This window comes from Chelonia mydas, chromosome 3 (assembly GCF_015237465.2).
Source record: "Chelonia mydas isolate rCheMyd1 chromosome 3, rCheMyd1.pri.v2, whole genome shotgun sequence".
In the NCBI taxonomy this organism is placed as follows: Eukaryota; Metazoa; Chordata; order Testudines; family Cheloniidae; genus Chelonia; species Chelonia mydas.
In genome coordinates this window covers 150,829,033-150,854,229 of record NC_057851.1, presented here as the reverse complement: position 1 = coordinate 150,854,229, position 25,197 = coordinate 150,829,033, and the positions used below count along the sequence as shown (strand labels likewise).

General features: G+C 45.5%; 1 protein-coding gene across 1 annotated transcript; it reads left to right on the top strand.

Moving 5' to 3' along the window:
- Positions 1–18,068: 18,068 nt before the first annotated feature.
- LOC102930307 (ankyrin repeat domain-containing protein 9) lies at positions 18,069–23,520 on the top strand. Its single transcript, XM_043543537.1, has one exon. The coding sequence runs from the start codon at positions 18,439–18,441 to the stop codon at positions 19,327–19,329; it is 891 nt and encodes a 296-aa protein (XP_043399472.1). The 5' UTR covers positions 18,069–18,438; the 3' UTR covers positions 19,330–23,520.
- Positions 23,521–25,197: the final 1,677 nt, after the last annotated feature.

Below are 25,197 nucleotides of genomic sequence, written 5' to 3'. Positions count from 1 at the left end.
CCAAAGGAAACAAACTAGCTTTTTGGAAGTATTTTATGAAGTCCCAGAGATAAAAGTTGTCTCTGACAAATATAATTTAGCAATATCCTGATGGTGGATGACTCCAGGCTGAGACTGAGCTCTATTAACTGTGGAATCCTACCTGAAGGAAAGTAGTAGAAGCCCCATTGCTTGGGACATTCAATAAGGAACAATCTTTCATTGGCTAGGAGACCGGAATACAGTCTTTTCCAACTCTGAGTCTTAAGGTTCTGTGGACTGAATTGCTAGGGGCTGCTGGAGGAGTGACTCCTGGAAGAAGAAAGAAGATGGATTAGTTTTTGTAAGACTAAGTTATTTGGCATAGGGATACAATAGATACTGAAAAGCAAGGTTGGATCTGGTTCGCTGACTACCCTCAAGCCCTGTAAGAGCCTCTGCTCCTAAATTTTATTACATAGCACCACCTTGTGGATATTTGGAGGGAGTGACAGCTTTCATACATTCTTCTACAAACATTTACCCACATTTGAATAATGATGCCATTTATTTGGGTTTTTTTTACAGAGATAAAGTTGGTTCATTGTTTTTCTTAGCCAGAGATAATGTGATAATCAAGACTTGGAAGTCAGCCCTCTGCATATCCCTTCTGTCAAGTGACAGAAACAGATTTCATGGCTTGATGATTGTTGGGTGTTTGTTTATGTATGTTTATAGGAAAACCTTATACAGAGAGATTTAACAAGCAAATAATTCAAGATCATAGATGACATGGGAAAAATCAACCCATCAAATATATGTTAAGGAAAAAGGCAACTTTGCTTTATGAAGCTTTTTTATTCTTTCTAGATTATATCTCCTCGAGGTGAAATTCACCCTTGATGGCCAGTAGGCAGCCTGGGCACCGCTATGTGCCCTTAACTCATCAAAATAAAGTGTAAATATGTCTTAATTGATGCACAGGCCTTGTTCTGCCATCTGCACAGGAATGAATTTCACCCAAAGGGAAACTTTGGATTTTAGAATTTTTAGAAATTTTAGAAATTAAAACTGACCATAAATAGATGATAAAACTAACCCACCCAGTTTCCCTGTCCATGATGAGGGATTTACCACAAAGTAAACCAATGGGATAAATGGTGAAAAAGCAAATTAAATTTGTAGGGCCTGATTTTCAAACCGGGCCTCCAGCTTTGAGGGCACAGTGTTGCCTGCGCAGGTTTGTTCATGAATTTTTTTTAGGCATAAAATTACAAACACCGTTCACCGGAGGTGCAAAGTTGGGCCGGTTTGAAAATCTGGGCTCCTAAAATTCTTTTAAATAATCCACGATATGATTGGTAACAGTGGCTTCACGTTTTGTCTTTACTGACTGTCCATGGTTAAAGAGTAACGGCTGAAGAGAGTAAACGCGAGTCTTGGTCTTAGAAGTAAATATGAATCGACTTGAGCTTTTATGGGACTTTCTCCTTTTTTCGCATCTTCAGAAGTTACCTTTTACATTGAAGACAGTGGGGCCACTGCTGCTTCCAATAGCAGTGGCAGCCTAAGGGGTGGTTTTCGCTGACACAGTTAATTTTAGTTACTCCACTCAAGTGACCCTAGCTCAAGTAAGAGTGACCACAGTGCAAAAGAACACTGGAGCTACACAGGGGGATTGGATTGGATTAGCAGATGAGGAGTTTTGCTAAGTGGAACTATAGCCTATAGCTGCATCCCCACAGCATTACTAACTCAAGTGTCAGCAGCACTTGAGATTCAACCTGAACTACCCTCTGGGGCCTGAGAGCATGTGTACATTGCAGCTCGGAGCAAGCCTCCCAGCCTGGGCAGACAGACTGGCGCTAGTGGGGCTAAGGTTGCCAGGCGTCCTGTTTTTGACTGGAACGCCCAGGTGACCAGGCCGTTAAAAGTCTGGTCGGCAGCACAGTGAGGCTAAGGCAGGCTCCCTGCAGGCTCTGCCTGGCTCCCGGAAGCAGCGGCATGTCCACACTCTGGCTCCTAGGTATTGGGGCAGCCAGGGGGCTCTGCGCACTGCCCAAGAGCCGCTTCCGAAGCTCCCATTGGCCGGGAATTGCTGCCAGTGGGAGCTGCAGGAGCAGTGCCTACAGATGGGGCAGCATGCAGAGCAACCTGGCCGTACCTCCGCATAGGAGCCAGAGGGGGGACATGCCGCTGCTTCTGAGAGCTGCCTGCAGTAAGCACTGCCCAGAGCCTGAACCCCTCCCTCCCTCCCATGCCCCGACTTTCTGCCACAGCCCTGATCCCCCTCCCGCCCTCTGAACCCCTCGTCCCCAGCCCAGAGCACCCTCCTGCACCCCAAATCCCTCATCCCCAGCCCCACACCAGAGCCTGCACCCCCAGCCAGAGCCCTCACCCCCTCCCATATCCCAACCCACTGCCTCAGCCCAGAGCCCCCTCCTGTACCCTGAACTTCTCATTTCCGGCCCCACCCCAGAGCCCACACCCCCATCCGGAGCCCTCACCACCTCCTGCACCCCAACCCCCTGAGCCAGCCCGGTGAAAATAAGCGAGCGAGTGAGGGTGGGGGAGAGTGAGCGACAGAGGGAGGGGGGAATGGAGTGAGCGGGGGTGGGGCCTTGGAGGAGAGATGGGGCAGGGGGTGGGGCAAGTGTGTTAGGTTTTGTGTAAGTAGAAAGTTGGCAACCCTAAGTGGAGCTCAAGCTAGCCTGCTAATAATAACAGGGTGGATGTTATGGCTTGGGCAGAGACTTGACTAGCTACCTGAGCTCAAGCTCATCCAATCCCTCCCAGGCTTGAGGTAAGGTGGCTAGCCCGAGACTCCACTGAAGCCACAATGTCCAGGCTGCTAAATGCCACTGAACTTAAGCTAGAGATTTTTGTGTGTGGACAGGAATTGGATTAGGGACAGCACTGAGCTAACACCACAGTGAAGACAAATCCTAAGAAGACTTGCAGTTTGTGAGGCTATTTGTATTGTTTCTTTCAGGTTGTAGCACGAACCTAGGTAAGAGAGGAACTGGGGAAAGTTACAGGCAGAAGCAGTGCAACAAAGCAGAAAGAGAGCGAGTAGTATTAGTAATAATACAGTTTGTTTTAAATTCTAATCGGGTTCCTTGTTCAGAGTTAGAAGAAAGCGACTCTTTCTGTGATTCTTTACCATTGTCGCACCACACGGGGGAGAAGGCAGGAACTCCTACTCTCAAAGGGATGAAAGCAGGCTGCTGCAAGGGGAAGAAAGATTGTCCCTGGAAGCTCAGGTCTGGCTGGGCTGAAATAAGCTGCCTCTTCTACTCCCACTGGGGAGTGGAGTGATAGTCACCTGCCTGCCTCCACACCTTTTGGTTTGTTGCCAGGAGGGAGACGGGGAGATATAATTGGGCAGGGTATCCTCCCTGGTTCCCTCTCAAAGAGGGTGATGCAGGGTCCCCCGTTCTGGGAAGACTCTGGGGACAGAGACACCCTGTTTCCCCTGCAGTGTGTGTATAAACTCTTCTGGGTGCAGGCTGCCAACAGATACTATGCACACGATGTGAAATGCTTAAAAACCCCTTCACCTTAACTCTGGAAAACTGTGTTCTTCACCACATCGTTTACTAGGTGTTGGGAAAAGTCATGATGACACCGATATTTTCTTACCAAAAATGCAACAGATGGGAACTAAGTGATGCAACTTTGCATTGGCTGGTCTCAGAAAAGTGATTCAAATGAAGAAAAACTAAATCCATAGCAGATACCATGTCATTTGCTTCCTACCCCCATGCAGAGGGCCAGCAAAGAGACCTATATGCCACTTAAACCCATGGGGTTAATAGAGATGCTGGGGCATTCTGCTAACCATCTGCAGAGGAGTGAATTTCACATCTGTTTAACTTACTTACTGGCATAAGGCAGAAGGATGGTTTTGTAATTAAGCCATTGGATGGGGACTCAAGAGGTCCTGGCTCTGACATAAACTTTGTCCTTGGCCAGCAGAGCTGGTCAAAACGGATTTGTAACATTTTGCCCCTTAACTTTTTTTTTTATTTAATTGATTATGAATGTTTGGCCACCTCTAATCTTGGGCAACTCAGTCTCTCTGGCCCAGATCCATTTAGGTACTTAGGCACCGAAGCCTTGGCTTTAGATGCCTAAGTCCCAGTTTTGGCTCTACTGCGATCCACTGAACTCTGCAGGTGTTTATTCACTCAGCTCCTAAGGTTGCAGACTAAAAGTTCCCTTGATGCCTATATTTGTGCCTCTCGGCATAAGCACTGCGGCTTCCCTCTACACCCCTAGACACCTATCTCCTTCCCCAAAACGGAGAGCAATTCAAAAGCCCGAGGTAAGGCAGGTGCTCGGCCCACCTAAGCTGTGTGTGGGGCCCAGTCCAGTAGGTGCACTCAGAGGCTGCCTATTGTACCCAGTTCCATTCAAAATCTGGCTGGAGAAGGAGGTGGGGCCCACCTTATAACCTTAGCCCAGTAGGTAGAGCGCTTACTAAGTATATGAGATAACCAGGTTCAGTTTGTTCCCTCCCTGCTACAGAGGGAGAGGGGATTGGAACTGGGGTCTCCCACCTCTAAGGAGGGTGCTCTGACCACTGAGCTGTGGGATATTATCATGTGGGCCTCCTTTAGTCTCTCCTGTTGAAGCTGTGCCACTGTGGATTTAAAAGTGAAAGTGACCAGAGCAGGGAATGGGATCCAGGATCTCCTACCTCCCATGTGGGTTCCCTAAGCACTAGGCTACAAAGTCATTCTCATTTTGTGTGTGTGTGTGTGTGTGAGTGTGTGTTTGTGTGTGAGAGAGAGAGAGAGAGACTACTACCTACAAGGTGAGAGACACAGGGTCCAGCTCCCCTGCTCCAATCACTCTCTCTTTCATTATTTTTCCACAGTGGAACAACTTCAACAGGAGAAACTGAGCCCCTCCTCTGCCCAATATCCCATGGCTCCGTGGTTAGAGCACTCTCCTCAGAAGTTGGAGATCCCCATTCAAATCCCTTCTCCCCCTCTAGCATAAAGGAGGGAATTGAACTTGAGTCACCCACATCCCAGTGGAGTGCTGTAACCACTGGGCACCCCCACATCATCATTTTGTGAGGAGTGAGGCACATGCCTAACCCATTCCCAAAAGAAAGCACTTAGGCACCAAAGCTGCCGGACTCCAGGTGACAGGTTCTTATTTGTGGAATGCTAAACAGAGATAGGCATCTATCTTCCTGAGAGTAGCAGGGTTTAGCACTCCCCCACATCCTCCGGCATTTCTCATTAGCTAGCTTACAGGGCTCCCTACCTAGCATGCTGGCTTTTGTGGACCTCATTCTAAGGTGCCTCTCTCCCCTCAGGCATTGTAGAGGGACCCTGATGCCCAACGTGGGTTTTGTGGATCAGTGTTGTTCCTGTGATTTTCTAGCGGCTGAAAATTAGCTGCTGTGACACTCAGTGTTGCAATGCCTAAGTGTCTTTGTGAATCCAGGCCGCTGTGCCTCAGCTCCCTGTCTATAAATGGGGATAATGGTACTGCTCTACCGCAGGATGGTTTTGTGTGCAACGATCCATGAATGTCTCTGAAGTGCTAATATACTACGGGGCCAGGAGGCCAAATAAGTTCCTAAATAGAATTTGGCCCAAAATGTTCTTACATCTAATGTTTCTGTCGTCAGTGTGTCCTGTAATAGCACTTACCTAGCTGCTCAGCTGGATTGATGTACCCTAGCAGAGCTGTGTGGGAAGACAACATGGTCACAGGGCATTCAATCTAGCCTTTGGAGGATCACTGAACTTTGGAAAGAAAGAGTATCTTTGTCCCCTATGAAGAGAAATCCTCATTTTACAGATGAGTAAGATAAGCATATGGGTCGCATGCAATAGCTTAACACTGAATTTTGTGAAGCAACAGTGTGTTAAATATTTCTACCTATTTATGTAATGATTTTCAGGCTGTATTTAACAGGCTAGAACATAAATGTGATTGTATTCTGGCACACAGATGGCACATTTTTGGCATGGCTTTTACAATGTTTTTCCACAGGGCGTGTTGATGGGTGACTCATGTACATTCAGATTTTACTGTTAACAGATGCAATAGCTCTGTCTAAGCCTGAGAACAGATGGAGGTTTGTCAGGTGTTTGATACAACCACCAAGGCCAACAATTTCAAATCTCAGAGTCTAAAATTAAGTGCCTAAATTCATGATAAATGGCCTCATTTTCAGTGGGCCTGAACATTGTCAATCCCAATAAACTTCTATTGGAGAAGAGTCAGGCCAATATGGAATGCTTTTGAAAATCCCACCCTAAATCTCCAGCAGAGGTAACCTTCAGAACATAAACTGTTTGTAAACCAATGCAGTGATACTTGCCAGAGTCTGCAGACCATCTGAACCAATAGTTTTGAGAGGTGGTAATGATCCCTATTTGTTTCAGTGGTGTTAACTCTGGAGCCTAGTGATTTAGAATTTAAATGTCAATACTGTTAGCCATTCCACTGCTGATCAAAGCAAGGAGGAGGACAATTATCTAATGGAGATCTGCACAATGGACTGGGAGTGGTATATCATTTTGGTGTCATGAGAGGATGGAACATAGGTCATGGATGGAGAGTGAGGAATACCAGTACTTCTTTTTCCAATCTGTTCCCTGTTTGAAAAGGTGTATGGGGAAGGAGGAATCATCTGGAACCATTAATGGTAAGAGAATGAGCAGGGAGAGTCTGAACGCACAGCATTCCTCCCCAACCGAATCAATCACACCTTTATTTTTATACATTCAAGCCACAGGGCAGACTCAGAGAGGACTACACTATATGCTAATGGAAGAAGGGAGTGCTTTTAGCTTTGGGATATTAATGCAGGGCACGTCCCTTCATTTGTCTGCATTACAGCTGGTGTGGAAGAATGACGCCTAATTGGTTTCCTCTGGCAGGGCTGTATCTGTCCCACTGTGGATTCTCTAATGGTCCATTAAGGAACACAGTCCCTACTGATGTTTTGGACTGGTTTCAGCCCCTTGCAGTAAGGTACAGTAACTCACTGTGCTTGGAATGTTTATTAGATTCCCTGAGGAAATGAGACACCCTGAGGAAATGCTCAGAAAAGTGACTGTAAAAATGAATTTCTGGGGGTTCCACATTTTGGTTTTCTGTATGGTTCCCATTTCTCTCATTTCAGAAGACCAGTTTAAACTTCTAAATGAAGAAGCTCACGCTTAAAAAGGTTTTTCTAATTGCCGGCCCTGTAAACTCTAAGGGCTCGTCTACACTACAGATGCTATAGCTATGCTGCTTCAGTACCACAGTGTGCTTCCTACAGTGACAGAAGGGGTTTTTCCATCAGTGTAAACTCCACCTCCTTGAGCAATGGGAGCTACTTTAACTGAAGCTGTCTTACATCCACTTAGCTAACTCTACACTGGGGATTGGGTTGGCATAGTTACTAGGGTTGACAACAGGCCCATATTACAAGGGACGGCCCTTATTTAAATAGAAAATTGCCTGTCCCGCACTAAATCAGTATGGGATGGCTTTTATCCTGTATTTCAACATTTTAAAAATATTATCATTATGCAAAGCCAGTTTTATTATTACTTTACCTTCCAAGGATATAAGGTTTGTAAAATTAGACGATTGTAATAATGCAGAATTGGTCCCTGAACCAATGTACCTATACCAAAGAGGTTTCCAAACTATGGGGTGCAATAAGGTTATTGGGGAGCACGAAGACTTGATGGGGCCATGCTGAAAGGCTGGAGTCAGGAGAGCACTCTGCCCAGCACGGGAAGCGGACAGGGCTCTGTGCCAGAGGTCTCAGCCACCAGACCAGGGTCCCTGCCTGCCTCGCTCCCCTGCTGCAGCAGTTGCCACCAACCAGCAGTTATGCTCTTCTGCTGGGGAGGTTGGCAGAGACTCTGTGAGTGGGGAATGGAAGGCTACACAACAGGAGTACTGACTGCCCTGCCAGACAGAGCCTCTTCCTGACTTTCGCCCTTCAGCACAGCTCCAGGGCACAAAGCCCCATGCACTTGCCCTGCCAGACAGAGCTTGCGCAGGGAAAACAGATGGGGCCATGCTCAAGGGCCGGAGTCAGCAGGGGGCCAGTACTCATGGGTGCATCTTTCCATTCCCCTCCTGACCCTGGCCCTTCAGTGCTGCCCTGTTCACTTCCGGAGCTGGATCCCTGCAGCCAAGACTGCCTGACTGCTGCAAGGAGCAGAAGGTTTCCTCAACTGCCACATGGTTAGTACGCCTGCCCCCTGTGGCATTGCGCACCCCACCTCTGTCCCCTGTGAGTACAGGGTACTTCTCCCCTATAGGAGTGCTAAGAAAAGAGTCCTGTATTTTTGAAATACAATGTTGGTGACATTAATAGCTACTGTGCACAGGTGTGGATTTTTCACACCCCATGAGAGATGTAGCTATGTCAATCTTAATTTTAAGCATAGATGAAGCCTAAGATCTGACTCAAGGTGGGTTCTTTCTGCCTTTTGCATCATTTGCCTGTAGAGCTGGTTGAAAGTTTTCTGATGAAATGTGCTGTTGCGGAACAGATGTTTTCTTATACAATAGAAAATGCTATTTTATCTAAACCAAAACTTCCCATGGGAACATGTTGCTTTTGAGAAATTTAGAGGAGAAAAAATGAAAAAGAAAAAAAAAAAAGCATGTAAGCAAGGTTGAAACGTTCCTTTTTGAGATTTTGGCAATGTAATGTTTCATTTTTACATTTCAAAACAACTTTTCATTTTGAAAAACGTTTTTTATTTTCTATTATAAATTTTTTTAAAAGGTCAAGATCGAAAACTTGAAAAAATGTGAAAAATTAGTTTTGTGGAAAATTTTGAAATTCCTCATTTTCATTCTGATTCAGAACACAATTTCAAAATAATGGAATTTCCCATGAAATGGACATTCTGGTTCCTACACAGGTCTAATTACTAGTAATAGAGATTCTACTATCAAAATGTAGGGAAGATTTGTTCATGATGTGCAGTGCCATTTAGTGCCCCAAATAGGGATTCAAAGGTGAATTGGATGATATCCACCATGTCACTGAGGAGGCCTTGAATTGGCTTATGGACCTCCAACTGCAGCTATAGACTGTTACTCTGCAGATGCCATACACGAGAGCGAGAGAGGCATTTTAAAAAAAAAAGCACAACAGTCATTGTCGAAAATCGGACCGTTTACAATAGGGATGCTGCACAGTTTGGGTGATTTACTGCAGAATATTTTGATTTTTTAGAATACAAAAATAGAATTCAGTTCGCTCTCCCATAGTTGCATTGGCACTGCTGTGCTAACTGCAGTAAAAACATACTTTTGCCAGTAAATAGGTGACTCTGAATGTACACTCAGAGACCAAATCTCAAATCTTTGTAATTCAACATGATTTTGATCAGGCCCCAGATTGGTAATGGCCAAATGTTATTAACATCTGATGGATGTTTTTTGGCCTCCCTTTTAAATTATGTATAGTCCAGTGGTGCCTAGGGACTCCATGAGATCTGGATCCCATTGTGTTAGGTGCTGATGCTGTATAAAGAAATAGCGAGACTGTCCTGTCCTTCTCTAAAAAGTATATAATCTAAGCAGAGGCACAAAGAAGGGAAGTGACTTGCCCAAGCTGGGTCTTGCCCACATGCTCAGGGTCCAACTGATCACCATATTTGGGGTCGGGAAGGAATTTTCCCTGAGGTCAGACTAGTAGACACCTTGGGGGGAGAGGGGGGTTCGCCTTCCTCTGCAGCATGGGTCACTTGCTGATTTAAACTGGAATAAATGGTGGATTCTCTGTAACTTGAAGTCTCTAAATCAAGCTTTGTGGACTTCAGTAACTCAGCTAGAGGTTAGGGGTCTATTAGAGGAGTGGGTGGGTGAGGTTCTGTGGCCTGCAATCTGCAGATCAGACTAGATAATTACAATGGTCCTTTCAGCCTTAAAGTCTGAGTCACCATGGCAGTCAGGACTAGACCCCTGATTTCCTGACTCCTAGGCCACCCCCTAGCCACGAGAATGAGTTGGAAACAACCTGCCAACTCTCGGATCCTTAGCATGTCTGAAACTTCTAAAGGCTTCTCCCTAATACATTTATTTTTCAGCTGCATTTTGAATTCCTTGCTCTTACATCAGCTGGTTCTGCCACTAATGCACCTATTGAGTGAGTTTAACTGCCCAGCTGCAGAAGCACACTAAGCCATAGATAAGAAGGAGCTTGAGATGATCAGCTTCCCGCTAGCAGGCTCTGAACCTATTAAATATTAAATCAGCCGCTGGTAGTAGCAGCAGCAGCAGCAGGTTGTCCTTGTCCCTGGCTAAGGAATGACAAGTGTTCTGCTCAGGGAATGAATTATTATCCCGGCACAGTTCTTTTGGCCCAGTGCTGGAGATAATAAAGTCAATCACTTCTAGAAGGATCCTGGACAAGCTTAATTTCTAGGCATTTCTGTCGTTCTTATTGCTGTCTGGGATGTACACTGACCATTTTCTGTACTGACAATTGGAATGAAACTTTTTGCCTTGAGGGAGGCACCTATGGGGTCTGAAACACGGCAATGTTCAAAGTGAGGCATAGGAAACTAGGAATTGCTGCACTGGCTCAGTCCAATAGTCCACTCAGCCTTGTATCGTGTCTCTGACAGTGGCCAGCATCTAGTGCTTGAGAGGAAGGTGCAAAAAGTTTCTTAATGGGCAATTGTAAAATCATAGCCCTATAGGAGGTTGTGTTTTCTAACTCTCAGCATTTGGTAGTTGCCTTATGTTAACATGGAGAGTTGATTTAGTATTTAAATTGTGGTAGCACTAAAAAGTATCAACCAGGTAGGGCCCCATTGGGATAGGAACTGTACAAACCTATAGTTTAATATTATTACTTTATTTGTATTGTTGTAGCATTTAAGAGCCCCAGTCCTAGACCAGGGCCGCTAGGTGCTGTAAAAAGACATAACAAAGACAGTCCTTACCCCCAAAGAGCTTAAAATGAAAAAGTATCTAACCTGTTTTGAAACCTATAAACTTCCGTCCTTGATATCACATGGCAGTGAGTTCCACAGGTTAATTATGTTTGTGTGAAGACAAAATGAGTTTGTGTCTTGCTGGATTCTCAATCTTCAGCCTTGGAAGTGGCATGCAGATTAGCAGAGCAAGGGATCTATGCTACTAGTCACCCCATGTTTTATCTTGTTAGATGGGGAGGAGCCCACATCAAAGCAGAGCTGCAGCATGGCCCCTTCCCTTCATGAGAGAAAGAGCTACTGGGTGATTTAATTTATTTGTGGTCATAAACCATCAAAGTATTGCCACAACTTAACATTCAGGGTTTTATGCTCTTGGGTTGAGCAGGGTATTCTGGACATTTACACATCATTTGTGGGGAAAGTATCCTCCAAATAGGTTAGGTACCAGGACTGTAAGCAAACAGGCCATCTTGAAGTGGGAGGAAAGTCACCTGATCATGACTTCATTACATCTTGGGCAGACGCTGTGTAAATCAGGTCTCAAAAGCATTTTAAAAGGCTGTAATAAAATCAGGCTTGTTTTTTGTAGCTGACTGAACCAAGCCGGCATCTCATTCTCCAGATATAGACTGTGACTTTTCTAGACTGTATCTGAGGGATACATGACATGCGTTCATTCAATTAGAGTTAGCAGTGCTTTTAACTCTCCCTTTGGGGTTATTTTAGATATTTATTGGGTGCGTGCCCTTAGCACTGGGCCCTCTCACTGAAGCAACAGACAAAACACATTTAACTCATACTCCTGACAAACGGTTAGGAGAGAAGAGATCTTTGTGAAAGATTCAGCGTCTCCACCTCGCTTCTTTGAGGGCTGGATGCTGTAGCTCAGGGGTCAGCCTATTATGATGTCATTCTCCCAGTCTCATTCTCTGACCTCCATACAACACACGGAATTTGAGATTTGATAGGGAAGAATAAGCAGAAGGAAAAACACCCTGAGAGAAGTGTAACGGGGCCAGCATTCTACACCACAATGCAGCTGGAACTGTGGTTGAAGGCGGTTGAAAAAGGAGGGGGAAGTCTGACCATACCAAGGAGGAGGGAGAGCTGTTTGGGAGCACTGCTTATCTAAGCCAGGGAGAGAAGGGAGACCCCACTTTGCTTTCAGCAGATGAGGGGGAGCTGTGCCCTGCCTCCCACGCTTTACTTGAATCCTGGGAAATACAACACAGGCAACAACAACAAAAATCCCATTATTGATGAGTTCTGAAGCAATGGTCCTGACCACTTGTGGTCCTTAAAGGCACCATGACCTTTTAATCAGAGTGGGAGTATTGGCCCCTGTGTCCTGGCCAGATTCCAAACTTTGGCAATGGCATTCTCGCTTCTTTAATTGCCTCTACAGTTACAAGTTGTTTGAAGATTCTTCTTCACCTACTGTCTTGAGCTGTTGTGTGTCGTTGTTGTTCACTGTTAGATGGCTACTTTCCTTCTCCCTCCCCCCCCCCCCCCACCAAAGGTTGCTGCATTTCAGACAGGTTTGGTGGATGAAGTGATCCCTCTGCATATCAATTAAAAACCCTGATTCTGCATCTTTGCGAAGTTAGTGGGACTCTGTGCAGGTGTAAGGGTCTTCCTATGTAGATCCCTTTGTGAGATCAGGGATTGTTTGTATGGGATCCTTTAGAGTGCAATAAGTGTTTAAGATTATTATTAATAATTTACGGCAAGAAAGTCAGCATCATGGCCAATTTTGGAAATACTGATATAGCTCAACGGCATTAAATCTTTGAATCAGCCATGGAGGAGAACTGCTGTGATGTGGTCTGTCACTGCAGCGCTGCTGGCAACTCTGTTGTGCTAATAACACACGCATGCAGATATGCAAACTGTTGTGCTAATAACACACGCATGCAGATATGCAAACCAGGCTGGCAGAGGACAGTAGAATTGAGGAGTAGTGGCTCCATGTGGCATGCTCTCATGGAAATCCACCATAACTGATGACACTTACTGCATGCAGCAAAATTTAACACTGAGAGCTTCAGCGTTAACTCTCCCGTTGTAAACCCTTACTATGCTGGTGAAATTTATGGACCTCAACATTCTGCACAATGTCTCCCAGATCCACTACCCTTCAAAAATTCATGATTTCATGAACATATCAGGGCGGCCCTCCGTGGAGGTATACACAGGGAGGAATAGAGTGAGGTACAGATAGTCATATGTACACGTTGATAGTATGCTATTGTTATAGACACACACATAGGTGCTGGAACTTGGGGTGCTGCCACACCCCCTGGCTTGAAGTATTAATAACAACCCAAATACATGGTTTCTGCCTTCAGCATCCCCACAATTAAACATTGTTCCAGCACCTCATATACACAGGTCAAGAAAGGACAGGAATGGCCCGGCAGTCTTTTTTTACTTCCAGAGCAAGCATAGGGATCTGTCCTGCATTTTATACTGATTAGTCCTAAGGACAGAAAGACAGTCTAGTGGATAGAGCACTTGACTAGGACTCAGGAAACTTTGTTCAGTTCAGCTGTTTTTTGTATTGGGCCAGGGATCATATATATTATTTTTTTAAACTTGCAGCCATTTTATGCTTTGCCAGCTGAATTTCTCAGCCATTCTCTGCCAAATAATGCGGGACACAACACAGAGATTTAGTATGCTGGCCAGTTCCTGTAATAACAACCAAGATAGCAAGAATTTCCCTGTACTGTATATGTTTTTTCCAAGACAGAGGTTTTCTGTAACTTCAGCTTTTTACACAGTGTCTGATAATCCTGCTATGAAATTACAGAAACAGCAGACCCTGTTTCAAGCTCATTCCTTCCACTTGTGAAGAAATCCAAATAGCATTGTTTGTCGAAACTGAACAACTGTAGAGATGCTACAACATTCTCAGTGGACTCGATGTTGTCATCTGCAAGCTGATGATTATACAGTCCTCTGCTGTAATCCTTACAAGGTGGTGGTTGTGTTTTTTTCACTGACGTGCACATTTTCCATATGTGTCCCAATATCGGGAAGTTCATAAAGGACTTGTTCTTGAACCAACCATCTGTATTATGAGACTGTTTCCCACAATGAAAGTCTTTGAGTAGTCTCCTGGTAGTGCTTTCTGTGTGACCCACACTTTGTGTGTTGCACAGATTGCACAATGCTGTTGCAGCTCCCTGACGTTGTTAGTAGCTGTCTCCATTGATGCAGCTTCTAGTGCATGATTTAGGGTCAATTCAGCCTTAGGCCAGGTCTACACTTAAAAATTAGATTGACCTAGCTACATCACTCACACTGTGAAAAAAATTGTGCGTGTGCAATGTAGTTAGGTCGACCTAAGCCCCTCCGTAGACACGGGTTCATTTAAAAAAGCAGTTGACACACAGTCCTAGTGGCTGCCTCTTCATCCCTAGTTGTTTTACCTTTTGCTCTTTACACAATAGTGATACTATGAAGAAACCACAGAGGCGCAGCTGGGTTCTGCATAACCGTGTTTGGTAACTATACATAGGCACACAAGAACTAGCTACCTACATAAGCTCCTTTTCGTAGCTGAAGGTTCCTGACTGTTGACAGTTCTATTGTGAGATCATGAGTCAGGCTTAATTTTTACTTAGAAATCACGGCTCTCACGATTATTTCCTGAGAGTTAGCACGTCTGCATCATGAAACTGTCTCAGCCGAACAGACTAAACAAAAACACAACCAGACAGAAACACCATAATGGCAGGAAGCAGTTTATTCCCATTGACCCTGTGAATCAATATACACGTGAGCAATGCTCCTGGCCAAGTGAGTAGGTTACTCATGGTCCCAGTGCTTATGGCCTGCAGTTATTCTTTCCGTTTCACTTGGCCTCTTCTGCCACTCTCTGTACCACTGCATTCCTGGATTAAGAAATCTTCACCTGCTGTGTCTTTTGGCCTTTACCCAACAATAATAGCACGAAGAAACCACAGTGGCATGGTGGGGTCTGTACAACCATGTATACTAATTATATACAACATGCCAGGCCTGGGTATGGACACATGCTGCAGCTCTGGCTGGTTTCTAAAACAGACAAGACAATTTAAAGGATTCTGCAATTCCTGTACACTATAGTATCCACATATCTCGATGACTATCAGCTTTAATTGGAAGACCATTCTCCTATCTGGAGTTCTCAAGGGTGGCTGCCATGTTCTAACTGAAATCTTAGCTGGTCTTTAGGAGGTGAGGATAAAAAATCTTCCCCTGTCCCCTTCAACATACAGAGGTGCATAAAACTGCTCCTTTCTGCTGCTGCGCCCTCTGAGAAATTGAGTCAGAATGGCCTGGCCTTCTGCTAACCCTGTGGAATACAGCTCAGCCAATCAGGAAACCAGAAACAACACCATGTGACACGTCTTGCTTGACCAACCAATCCCAGCTCAAAAGGCAAAAAACAACTCCACTTCATCCCCGCCACCTCCCTTGAATCTTGTGGTTGGTTTGGTTTGCACTCATGGATAGTAGCCCAAGTTTTTGCACTCAAATTTGTTGTGAGAAACCTTGCATGTTTTTGTTTAAGAGATTTACTTCTGTTTTGCAAACATTTTTTATTTTGCAACCTCAAAACAGATGCATTATCAAACAGTCCACCCAGCTCTAGCTCGCATAGACTATTGGATGAGATAGGAGCATGCAACATGCAGAGAGCTTGCCTATAGTAGACAGCAGGATGGCGGGGAAAATAGATGAGCAGCTTAAGGAAGCGCGGAGGTGGGCCCAATATATAATCTCTCTGCTACAGAATTGGCCCCATTTCTCCCCAGTGATCCTTCCCAGGACATGCCTCTGTCCCCTGGGCATCTCTTCCCTCACCCTGATGGCACAACAGTGTCTGTTCATAAGCCACAGAGTTCAGAGACTAATTATTCCTTCTCCTGGTATTTTATATGAGAAGGGACAATACTATTTGCAGAATCGTTTTTGTTTAGATGTTTTTCACCCAGTGAACACATTTAAACACCCTATAATTACCCACATAATAGAAGAGACTACAAACATTGTACTTTGTCTTTAGCTCCAAACTTCTGTCTGAGTTTCAGAGAGGGAGGGTTGTCCAGTGGTCAGAGCATGGAGAAAAGACTCAGGAGTTCATGGCTTTACTCCCAGTTCTGCCACTGGCTTACTGTGTAAACCTGAGCAAGTCATAAAACATTTGTGCACATACCTCTGTTTCCTCCTCTATAAAATGTGGCTAGCAATACTTACCTATCTCACTGGGGTGCTGTAGACATAATGAATTAATGGTTGCAAAGTCTTTTGAGATCGTTGGGTGAAAGATGCTATAAACATGTAATGTATTAACACTTTAACTTTTAACCAGACCAGTTTGTTACACGGGACTTGTATGCTAATGGCCTGATTTTTCAGACTGTTTGGGTAAACAACTGGACACACAAAATATGTTTGCTCCATCATGCACCTAAGTCCAGATTTAGAGCCCATTGAAGTTATTAAGACTGCATATGTAATACCAACAGACCCTGGTCATCAGCGGGCAGGATTGAACCTGGGATCTCTGGAGCTTAAAGCATGAGCCTCTATCACATGAGCTAAAAGCCAACTGGCTCTTAGCTAAGGCTGTAGAGCAGACTCATTTTCTCTCTCTCTCTAAGTGGTCTCGGTGCCACTAAATGGGACAGAACCCCACACCCAGAAGGTGTGTGGGTGACATACTTCCCCTAGCTGAGGAAGTGTGTCCCGAGCTTCGGAGTCTTCCCAGTTGAAATCCCAGATGAGCCCCCACTTGTAACGCCGACAGACCCTGGATGTCGGTGGGCAGGATTGAACTGGGAACCTCTGGAGCTTAGTGCATGAGCCTCTACCGCATGAGCTAAAAGCCAACTTGTTGTTAGCTAAGGGTGTAGAGCAGACTCATTTTCTCTCTCTCTCTAAGTGGTCTCGGTGCCACTAAATGGGACAGAACACCACACCTAAAAGTTGTGTGGGTTACACATACAAACTGGATAATTGCGCATGCAAATATCTAATTAGATGTATTTGCATGCACAGTCACATTAATTGTGAACACAAACTGGGCATGCAATTGCTCACTCAAAATGTGTAAACCTGACCCAAAACATTAAATGTATACACTGTACAGGAGATGGGCTTGAACCAAACCCCAGGATCTAAATGTCCCTGAATTTTGTGGGCTGGGAGGTTGCAGTCTGTACCCAGATCCAGACCCAAACTTTGCAAATGGACCTAATTTTATCCTATGATGATCCAAACCCCTGGACCTGAACACCTTGCAACTTTGGGCTATTCAAAATCCAGATCTGAACGTTGTGTGTTGAGTCTCCCAATATGGACACAGTGTAGATTGTTGCCCCTTTGCCAAGTTATAACAGAATTCAGGACCTTGCAGGTCAGGTCCTGTTTAATGCAGAAATCAATGAAGCAGAGTCAGGTATTTTCTCAGTATAATTTGTTTATTTCCAATGTGTGCAAATCCTGTTTCCTTGAACACAGGTGGTAACAAACAGCACGCAGGTCACACCCTCTTGCAGAAACCTCCGGTCAGGTACCTCTGTCTTGTCCCAGAAGCATCTGCCTTGGGCCTCTGTCTCTTCCCGGGACCTCACCCAAGTCTCACACAGCCCCAAACTCCCCTGCATGGACACCTGGGAAACCCCAAGTGCAAGGATCCCCCTCAGACTAGCTGGTCTAGACAGAAAGGTGGCTTGGACATTAATCCTTTCTTCATGCAGCTGCTTTGCAACACAAAGGAACCTCAGAGCTTTAACTGCCGGACAAAGGGAAGTGCTTTAACTATCCAATATCCTTCATGACTCTGGATGGGGTTACTGCATGGTGTCTTCAACTCATTCTATATAGAGTTTCAGCCTATGGGCTTATGCATCAATGACCTCTAATAGACAAACCATTATCAGTGTCCCCTAATGGGTCACCCATAACAGTATTTAGTAAATAGAAGTCACTTTATAACCATATAGCTAGCAATCAGTATATGGAAATTATATATGGTACTCAATATTGATTATATAGTATCAATATACATTTATTATATAAGGAATTGTAGAAGTACGAGGGACAAAGACAAATGAATAAATGCATATTGTGCTTACTGCACTATATCAGCTGATCTGGGTAGGCATCAAACACAGACAGAAAATTGCCTCACCTCTAAAGCTAATTTTAGTCTCTCCTATGTAGCTCTGCATCTATAAAAATCACTGCTAGTCTGACAGTGTTCTAGTAACCTGTGCTGTGCACGGAGCAGAGTGCACTGACTAACCATCTATTGCATGGCATGGGTTAACTGAGCCTGTGGGATTGTGCTTACCTAAACAAAACCACTGCAATGAGGGGAAAAAACAATGAATGGGTGGAGATGTTCAAGCCGAGGCATTCCAGCTAGTGCAGTCTGGGCTGCAATGACAGGCTGAAGGTTGCAGCAGCATCGGGATCTGCATTCAAAGTGAGTGAATCTTACATTCTGGAGCGAGCTTGTGTGCAGGTCTTGTTTATTTGCTGAGACATGGCCAGTAACCAGGCCAGCCTGCAGGATGAGCAGAGCAGGCATTGTAAGTTCTTATCCTATATGTTCTACCAGGCTGTGAGAGACCACAAACCGGTGTGGATGCTGGAAGATATGAGAACTATGGAATATTTTTACTGGGAGGAAAATGCAAGCCTGAGAACATATTCACCTTCGGAAGCCCTTCTCTATGCAGTGGTGCATAATCACCTGCCTTATGCCCAGTATCTGCTGTCTCATTTTCCAGAGGACGCTCTCAAGGTGCCTGGAGAGCATTTCTGCTATTGCCCGTCCTCTGCCCCTCATTTGGCCATGGCAGTCACATACGACAGGAGGGACATTTTGGCGCTGATCATCAAGATTGCACACAAGCTACCCAGCCTAAATTCCTACATCAACAGGACCGGCTGCTTTCATCTGGAAGATGGCAAGACCCCGCTGCACCTTGCCTGCGAACTGCTGAGGTCAGAGACTGTCCTCATCCTCCTAGGAAATGGGGCTTCTCCCAGGATCGAGGACAGCAAGGGGCTCACCCCGTTGGATGTCATCCTGGAGCAGATGTGGGACTCCAAAGTCAACGTGGCATCAAAAAAGCTCTGCCTCGATTACCTCTTGCTCTTCATGCCTAACCCACAGTTTAAGATGCGGAAAGTTCTGCAGGATCATCCAGACCACTGGACAGCTTTGCTTGGGGAAGACAAATTCAACAGCCTGGTGGGGAACACACCTGGTTCTTTATACCTGCAAGCTATGCAAACTATTCTCCAGTCTCTCCCACCTTCACACTTTCCTAAAAGCATCCAGGAACTACCTATACCTCAGGCACTAAAGCCCCTACCTTCCTATGGCAAAAAACTACAGACAAAAAATGTGGTAAATGTTTTTCCTTGACTATATTTTTTGTGGGGGGGGGGAGGGGGGAATGGATTTTCAAAGGCTCCTAAGGGAGTTAGGCACCTACCTCCCCTAGAATTTCAATGAGATTTTGGTACCTACCTCCCATAGGCCCCATTTGAAAATCCAATATTTTATGAGAAGATTTTCAGTGTTTTTCTAATCGATTGCAGGCACAGCACTTTTGAAAGCAAAATCCTTCTTTTTTTGTTGTGGTGCATGTGAAGGGTTAAGTTTAATTGAAGCAGTTTTTTTAACGGCCAGCTGAAATCAGTGTATCTGAATTCCCAACATATTAACAGTATCCTGTGTAAATTCTGCCGGTGAAAAAGAATGGCCTGTCCATTGTGATTTGCAAATACTGTAACGATGGAACTGTACTCGACCAGCCCTGTAAAAACCACCAACGGGGTTGAGATGTCAGGTTTCCTTTCTGCTCCAGTGAAGATCAGGAATCCTGTGGCTCACAATACTCTTACTGCAGTGGTGTTGAGTCAGTGCTGCAGAATACTATTGCATTTCCTCGATTAGAGTCAGGGATTCTGTGTTCTTGCTCAGAGGATAAAGACAGACAACATACTGATGAGAAGGCAGCCTTTTTTTTATTTGGGAGTGAGAGGGTTAAAGGCTATCCCCGTGCTGAAGCTTCTATAGAATTGTGCAGTGGGGCGGGATCCGTCTTTCATGCTGTTCAGTGAAAAAATGCAAATCCTGGCAATACCAGTGAGTGGAAGTCCATCTTTAATGCGTGACATTAGTTCCCCAGGACTTTTGTTTTCAGCAGTGATGGTGTCCCCAAGAGAGTTACGGCTGTGCCTTGATTTGGAGATTTATATCAAAGCCACCTGCATTTGCTAATTACTTGAAGATGGGCGGTGGTATTTTGCTGCTATAAATCACCAGCGTGGCAGATTAGGTCATTCATCCTCCAAGCCGCAGATATAGGGCCCAGTCCTGACATGGGAGCTGAAGACAGGTGGTGTTCACAGGATTGGGCCCGGAAGCTGATGTCGGCTACCTTGAATTCCCAAAAGCACAGACGGAACTCCCCTTATTAATCAGTCAGTATCTTGCTGTCGGTGTGGAATGCTACTCCCCACACCCCTAGCCACAATCAAAGCAGACTAGTGAAATCATGGCCCAGCAGCAGGCCACTCCGACGCACTTCGCAGCATAGTCCTTAATGAGCTATACAATAACGTTATTTTGGTCAAAGTGGTCTCATTTTCAATTTAACCCTTTGCTCGAGTCCCCAGCCCCCAAAAGGAACACATTCCCACATATTTGTAGGGCGTGATAGAGAGTGCATGGTTGAGCTCTTTAAAATATATGCAGTGGTAGGCAAAGGGCATGATTACACATTACCTCATGATTCATGAGGTTGTGAACAAGAAATGGTATGCAATAGGGTGTTGTGCTACCTAGCACACTGAATAGACCACTTGTTACGTTTATAGATGACCTACATCTCAGACAGTAAAATGCTGAGCCATGTTCTCTGTTGGCGTCAATGGAAGCAGCCCCGTTGACACTGGCAGTGAATGTCCTGAGGGCACCACTGCTATATTGCTCTGGGTATCTGGGCAGCCTGATACTGAACGTACTGGGTATGCCCAGGTGAGGTGCCCCTGATGGGCTGCTGACTGTACAGGATATGTCCACATGGAGTGTCCCTGTTGTATGTATCAGGCACATCCGGATAGAATGCTCAGGTTCTGCTATTGAACGTACCGTTTCCAGCCCATGGCACCTTCTGCGCTGCTGAGTGTGATACGTGCAGCTTAACACCCCTTTATCGTCACTGGTATGCGGAGAAAATGCCAGCACAGCATTTTCAATGGCAGACCAGCAGTGAAAGGGTTAATCTATTTCCCTGCATCTCTCCTCCTGTTGCATTGTGCCTCAATGGCATCTCCAAGGACAAACAGTTCCTTTTCGATGTATTCCTTGCTGGGCGGGGTGACTGGTGGGAGTGGAATTCAGTGTAAACCTCAACCCCCCTTTTTTATTTTTGCAGAGACACTGCCCCTGCAGCACATGCTGGCAGAGTTGAAGGCTGTCACAGCTCAGGGGTATCTTTCCCATGAAGCGGGAGCCAAGCTGAAGGCAGATTAGCATAATAATCACTTGCCCTGCCCATCCTGCCAGTCCATGGAGAGTGTGCAGGCACCTCCAGCCTTAAGGCGTCATCAGCCCCCAGTGTCACAGGGAGGGAGGGGAGGAGACAAAACTGATGTTCCACCTCCAAGGCTGCTGAACTGACAGAACAATAGCACAGCTGTTAAGAGTGGGCTGTGTCCTGCTGCCTCTGGAGTCAGTGGGAGCCAGATCCATCCAGCTCATCCACGCTGGAGCTGCAGCAGCTAATTTGGATGTCACTGGGGGAGAGGGCAGAGGGTGGGAATATTATTAAGGTGCTAATTAAGCTCCAGTAGCAGAAATTCCATATTAAGAACAGTGGAAGGGAATTCATTAGGTATGTTCGTGCTCTCTGATAGCGTTAGACCTTCCGTGCAGAACAGAGTTTCAGAAAATCCACTCCAGCTGGTGTGGGTGGGTGGGTTGTTTCTACACAAAACACAGATTGTAGGGATTGATGGTGTGTGCAATATGGTATTTTCCAGTAACACAGAGGGAAAGTTACCCCTTGGCAGAGGGCTAGAACAAATGCTTTGGGCACACATGTGAGCTTTAAATGGTGCACAGGCCCTGTGAACAGGCATCAATTTCACACACTGCAGGGTCAGAGCTTAGGTTCCCCACTGCTCCAGTCTATGCAGATATCTTCAGTTCACCAAGTTGGCGGGGCAGGAGGTTCAAGGACATTGTGATGCTTGTGTGTGGCCTGCAGCAAGGAGAAGACACCTCCTTTCAGCAGCGAAAGGAATTCTCCTGTAGCTCATACTACAGTGTTACAGCAGCCTAGGTCAGTACTGGTTGAAAGTCGCTACCATCTGATGTGTGTTCATTGCCCTGTGTGCAATGAGTTTGGTGTTCTCAGCCCAGTTCTTGATGGGCAGATATCCACATCAAAGAAATCACTACCGCTGCCTCCAATTTGCCCCTTTGTTGGTAGTCTTAGCAGAGTGATCAAGAATCGGGTGGGCCCTGGAGCCTGATTTACCATTTGACCTCTAGAGGGAGTTTCTTTGGGCCAGGGTTAATGGACACTGATGGGCCAAGGGGAGAAGCTTGTAGTGTTGCTAACTAGGCAGGACATGATGAGGGAACAATCCTGGATGGGATTTCTTTTTGACGGAAGGGCGGGGATTTTTTCCCCCTGCTCGTTCGCCTATCCTTTGCATTGATATATCTGTTTGATCTCCTGTGTGTCTTCGTTCTCTGTAGGATATTACACCTTACACAGCCAAATCTACCTCAGCTTCATCACAATTTTCATTGACATAGGACAGAAAATCAGGTTCCCTATTCATTGTTCTCCTTAAGCCTGCTCACGAGCAAAACTAAATTCTAGATCTGTTAAACAATCCCTCCAACCCATCAGCCCGTAGCCTTGAAGCTTTCCAGAGGAAAAAATCCCTGCACTTGCATGACAAATACATAGTGATCGTATTTTTTTTTTTTTTTTAACAAACGACAACAAAAAGGGCACTTGGTGCCATGTAGCAAAGTTTTCATTTGGCATTAAAAATGCATTGAATGAGTGTAGTTTAAGGTCTTTATTTTTAAACTTTGGCAAAAGAATAAAAGAGACAGAGAAGAGGAGGGGGAGGGGGAGAAATTTGTACCACGCTCTGGATTATCAGTAGGCTCAACAGGATTTTTAACATATTTCCGTTTCTATGAATATAGTTGGAAAGGCCTAGCTTGTGTTTGTGTGTGTGTATATATAGATCACTGCCCTTTCATGGCCTGAGCTGCTCTTGACAGAGGAGTTTCTGGGATAAATTCATCAGTGTTTGTGAGATAGTTGGATCCTACAGTGATCGATACCTTAAGAAAGCCTATAAATTATTTAAATCAAGAAAACGGTGTCTCGTAAGCCCTGCTAAGTTACTGCTTACAGCTAAGGAAGTTTCTTCATCAGCTAAAGTGGCCTGTGCTCTTGAAGAGGGAGCTCTGTCTCTGAATACCAAGTGGCAATGGGTTACAGCAGGGGTGGACAAACTTTTTGGCCCAAGGGCCACATCTGGGTATGGAAATTGTATGGCGGGCCATGAATGCTCATGAAATTGGAGGTTGGGGTGCAGGAGCGGGTGAGGGCTCCAGCTGGGGGTGCAGGCTCTGGAGTGGGACGAAAAATGGGGAGTTCAGGGTGCAGGAGGAGGCTCCGGGCTGGGGCAGGGGTTGGGGTGTGAGATGCGGGGGCTCCAGCTGGGGGTGTGAGCTCCAGGCTGGGGCTGGGCATGAGGGGTTGGAGGTGCAGGAAGGTGCTCCAGGCTGGGACCAAGGTGTTTGGCAGGCGGGAGGGGGATCAGGGCTGGGGGTTGGGGCACTGGAGGGGGTCAGGGGTACAGGCTCCAGCAGATTCTTACCTCAAGCAGCTCCCGGAAGCAGCGGCATGTCCCCCCTCCGGCACCTACGTGGAGCGTGACCAGGCGGCTCTGCACGCTGCCCCATCCACAGGCGCCGCTCCTGCAGCTCCCATTGGCCGCACTCCGTGTAGGTGCCGGAGGGGGAACATGCCGCGGTTCAGAGCTGTGCAGAGCCACAGCACACATGGAGCAAGGCAAGCCCTGGACCCCGCTCCCCAGCGGGAGCTCGAGGGCCGAATTAAAGTGTCTGAAGGGCCGGAAGTGGCCCCCGGGCCATAGTTTGCCCACCCCTGGGTTAGAGCACAGTGACAGGTGTAATTGGGCAGCAATGGATTTGTTATCGCATCACCATCTATTTTTGAATCAATTTTTTACCGAAATAAAATCTTTTAAACAGACATCCCCAGCTTTTATTTCTATTGCTATGTAGCCGAACAAGCAGGCTCCTGTTTCTGTGAGGCCAGAGAAATTCAGTGGCCTGAGAACTCCTGCTTCTAGATACCATTGTACAACCGCTAACAGCAAAGGGCCAGGTCCCCCCAGGACTTCTTATGTTTTTGTCTAAAAAATATTTTTAATGTCTCTAAATGTTCATTAGCATTGATGACCATTTGTTTTCCTCTGTCCGTTTTTGGGTTTAGTGTGAAACTGACAAATGCTGATGTTTACTGATTGAACTGAATCAAGCCAACCTTAAGTACAAATGAATGTTCATCATATGAAACAACTTTCTTACAGATTAAAGCCATACTTTGTAATTTAGGTTTCTCTCTTTTGTTTAATTTTATTCCATAAGATTGTTTGTATATTACTCTCTGCACGGTAAAGATGAAATGATTGCCTGTATTGAAACTAAAATATTTATATTCTTTCTGATATAATTATATCAACTACGAAGATTATTTAATCTGACTGTATTACTGTAATAAACTTGCAGTATAAACTGAATGTGTCTTTTATTGCCTATTAGGTCAGGAATGTCTGGCAGGAGCTGTTCCTATTGTTTTAGCTACTTTTGGTCTTTGATTATCTTATGCTGAATATTAGATCCCCTTGAATGTAATCTCAGGAACAAAGTCGTTTCTACATGGCCTTGTAACATCTGGATATGTCATGAGATGATGATCCTGTGTGATGTCATGTAACCACCCATCACAGTATCACCACCAGCTGAAGGTGGGTCAACACAAAATGAATGCAGAGGGAAGGTAAGTGGATGACTCAGGGAATTGGCAATGGGATGTGAAATCTTTCACCTTTAGGTCATTGGTTTGAGTTCAGCTCAGCTCGGTTATGACAGTTGTTTTCATCTGATGGGAGTATAATGATGCAGACAGGCTGCTTTCCCAATCTGCAGTCCACAAACTTA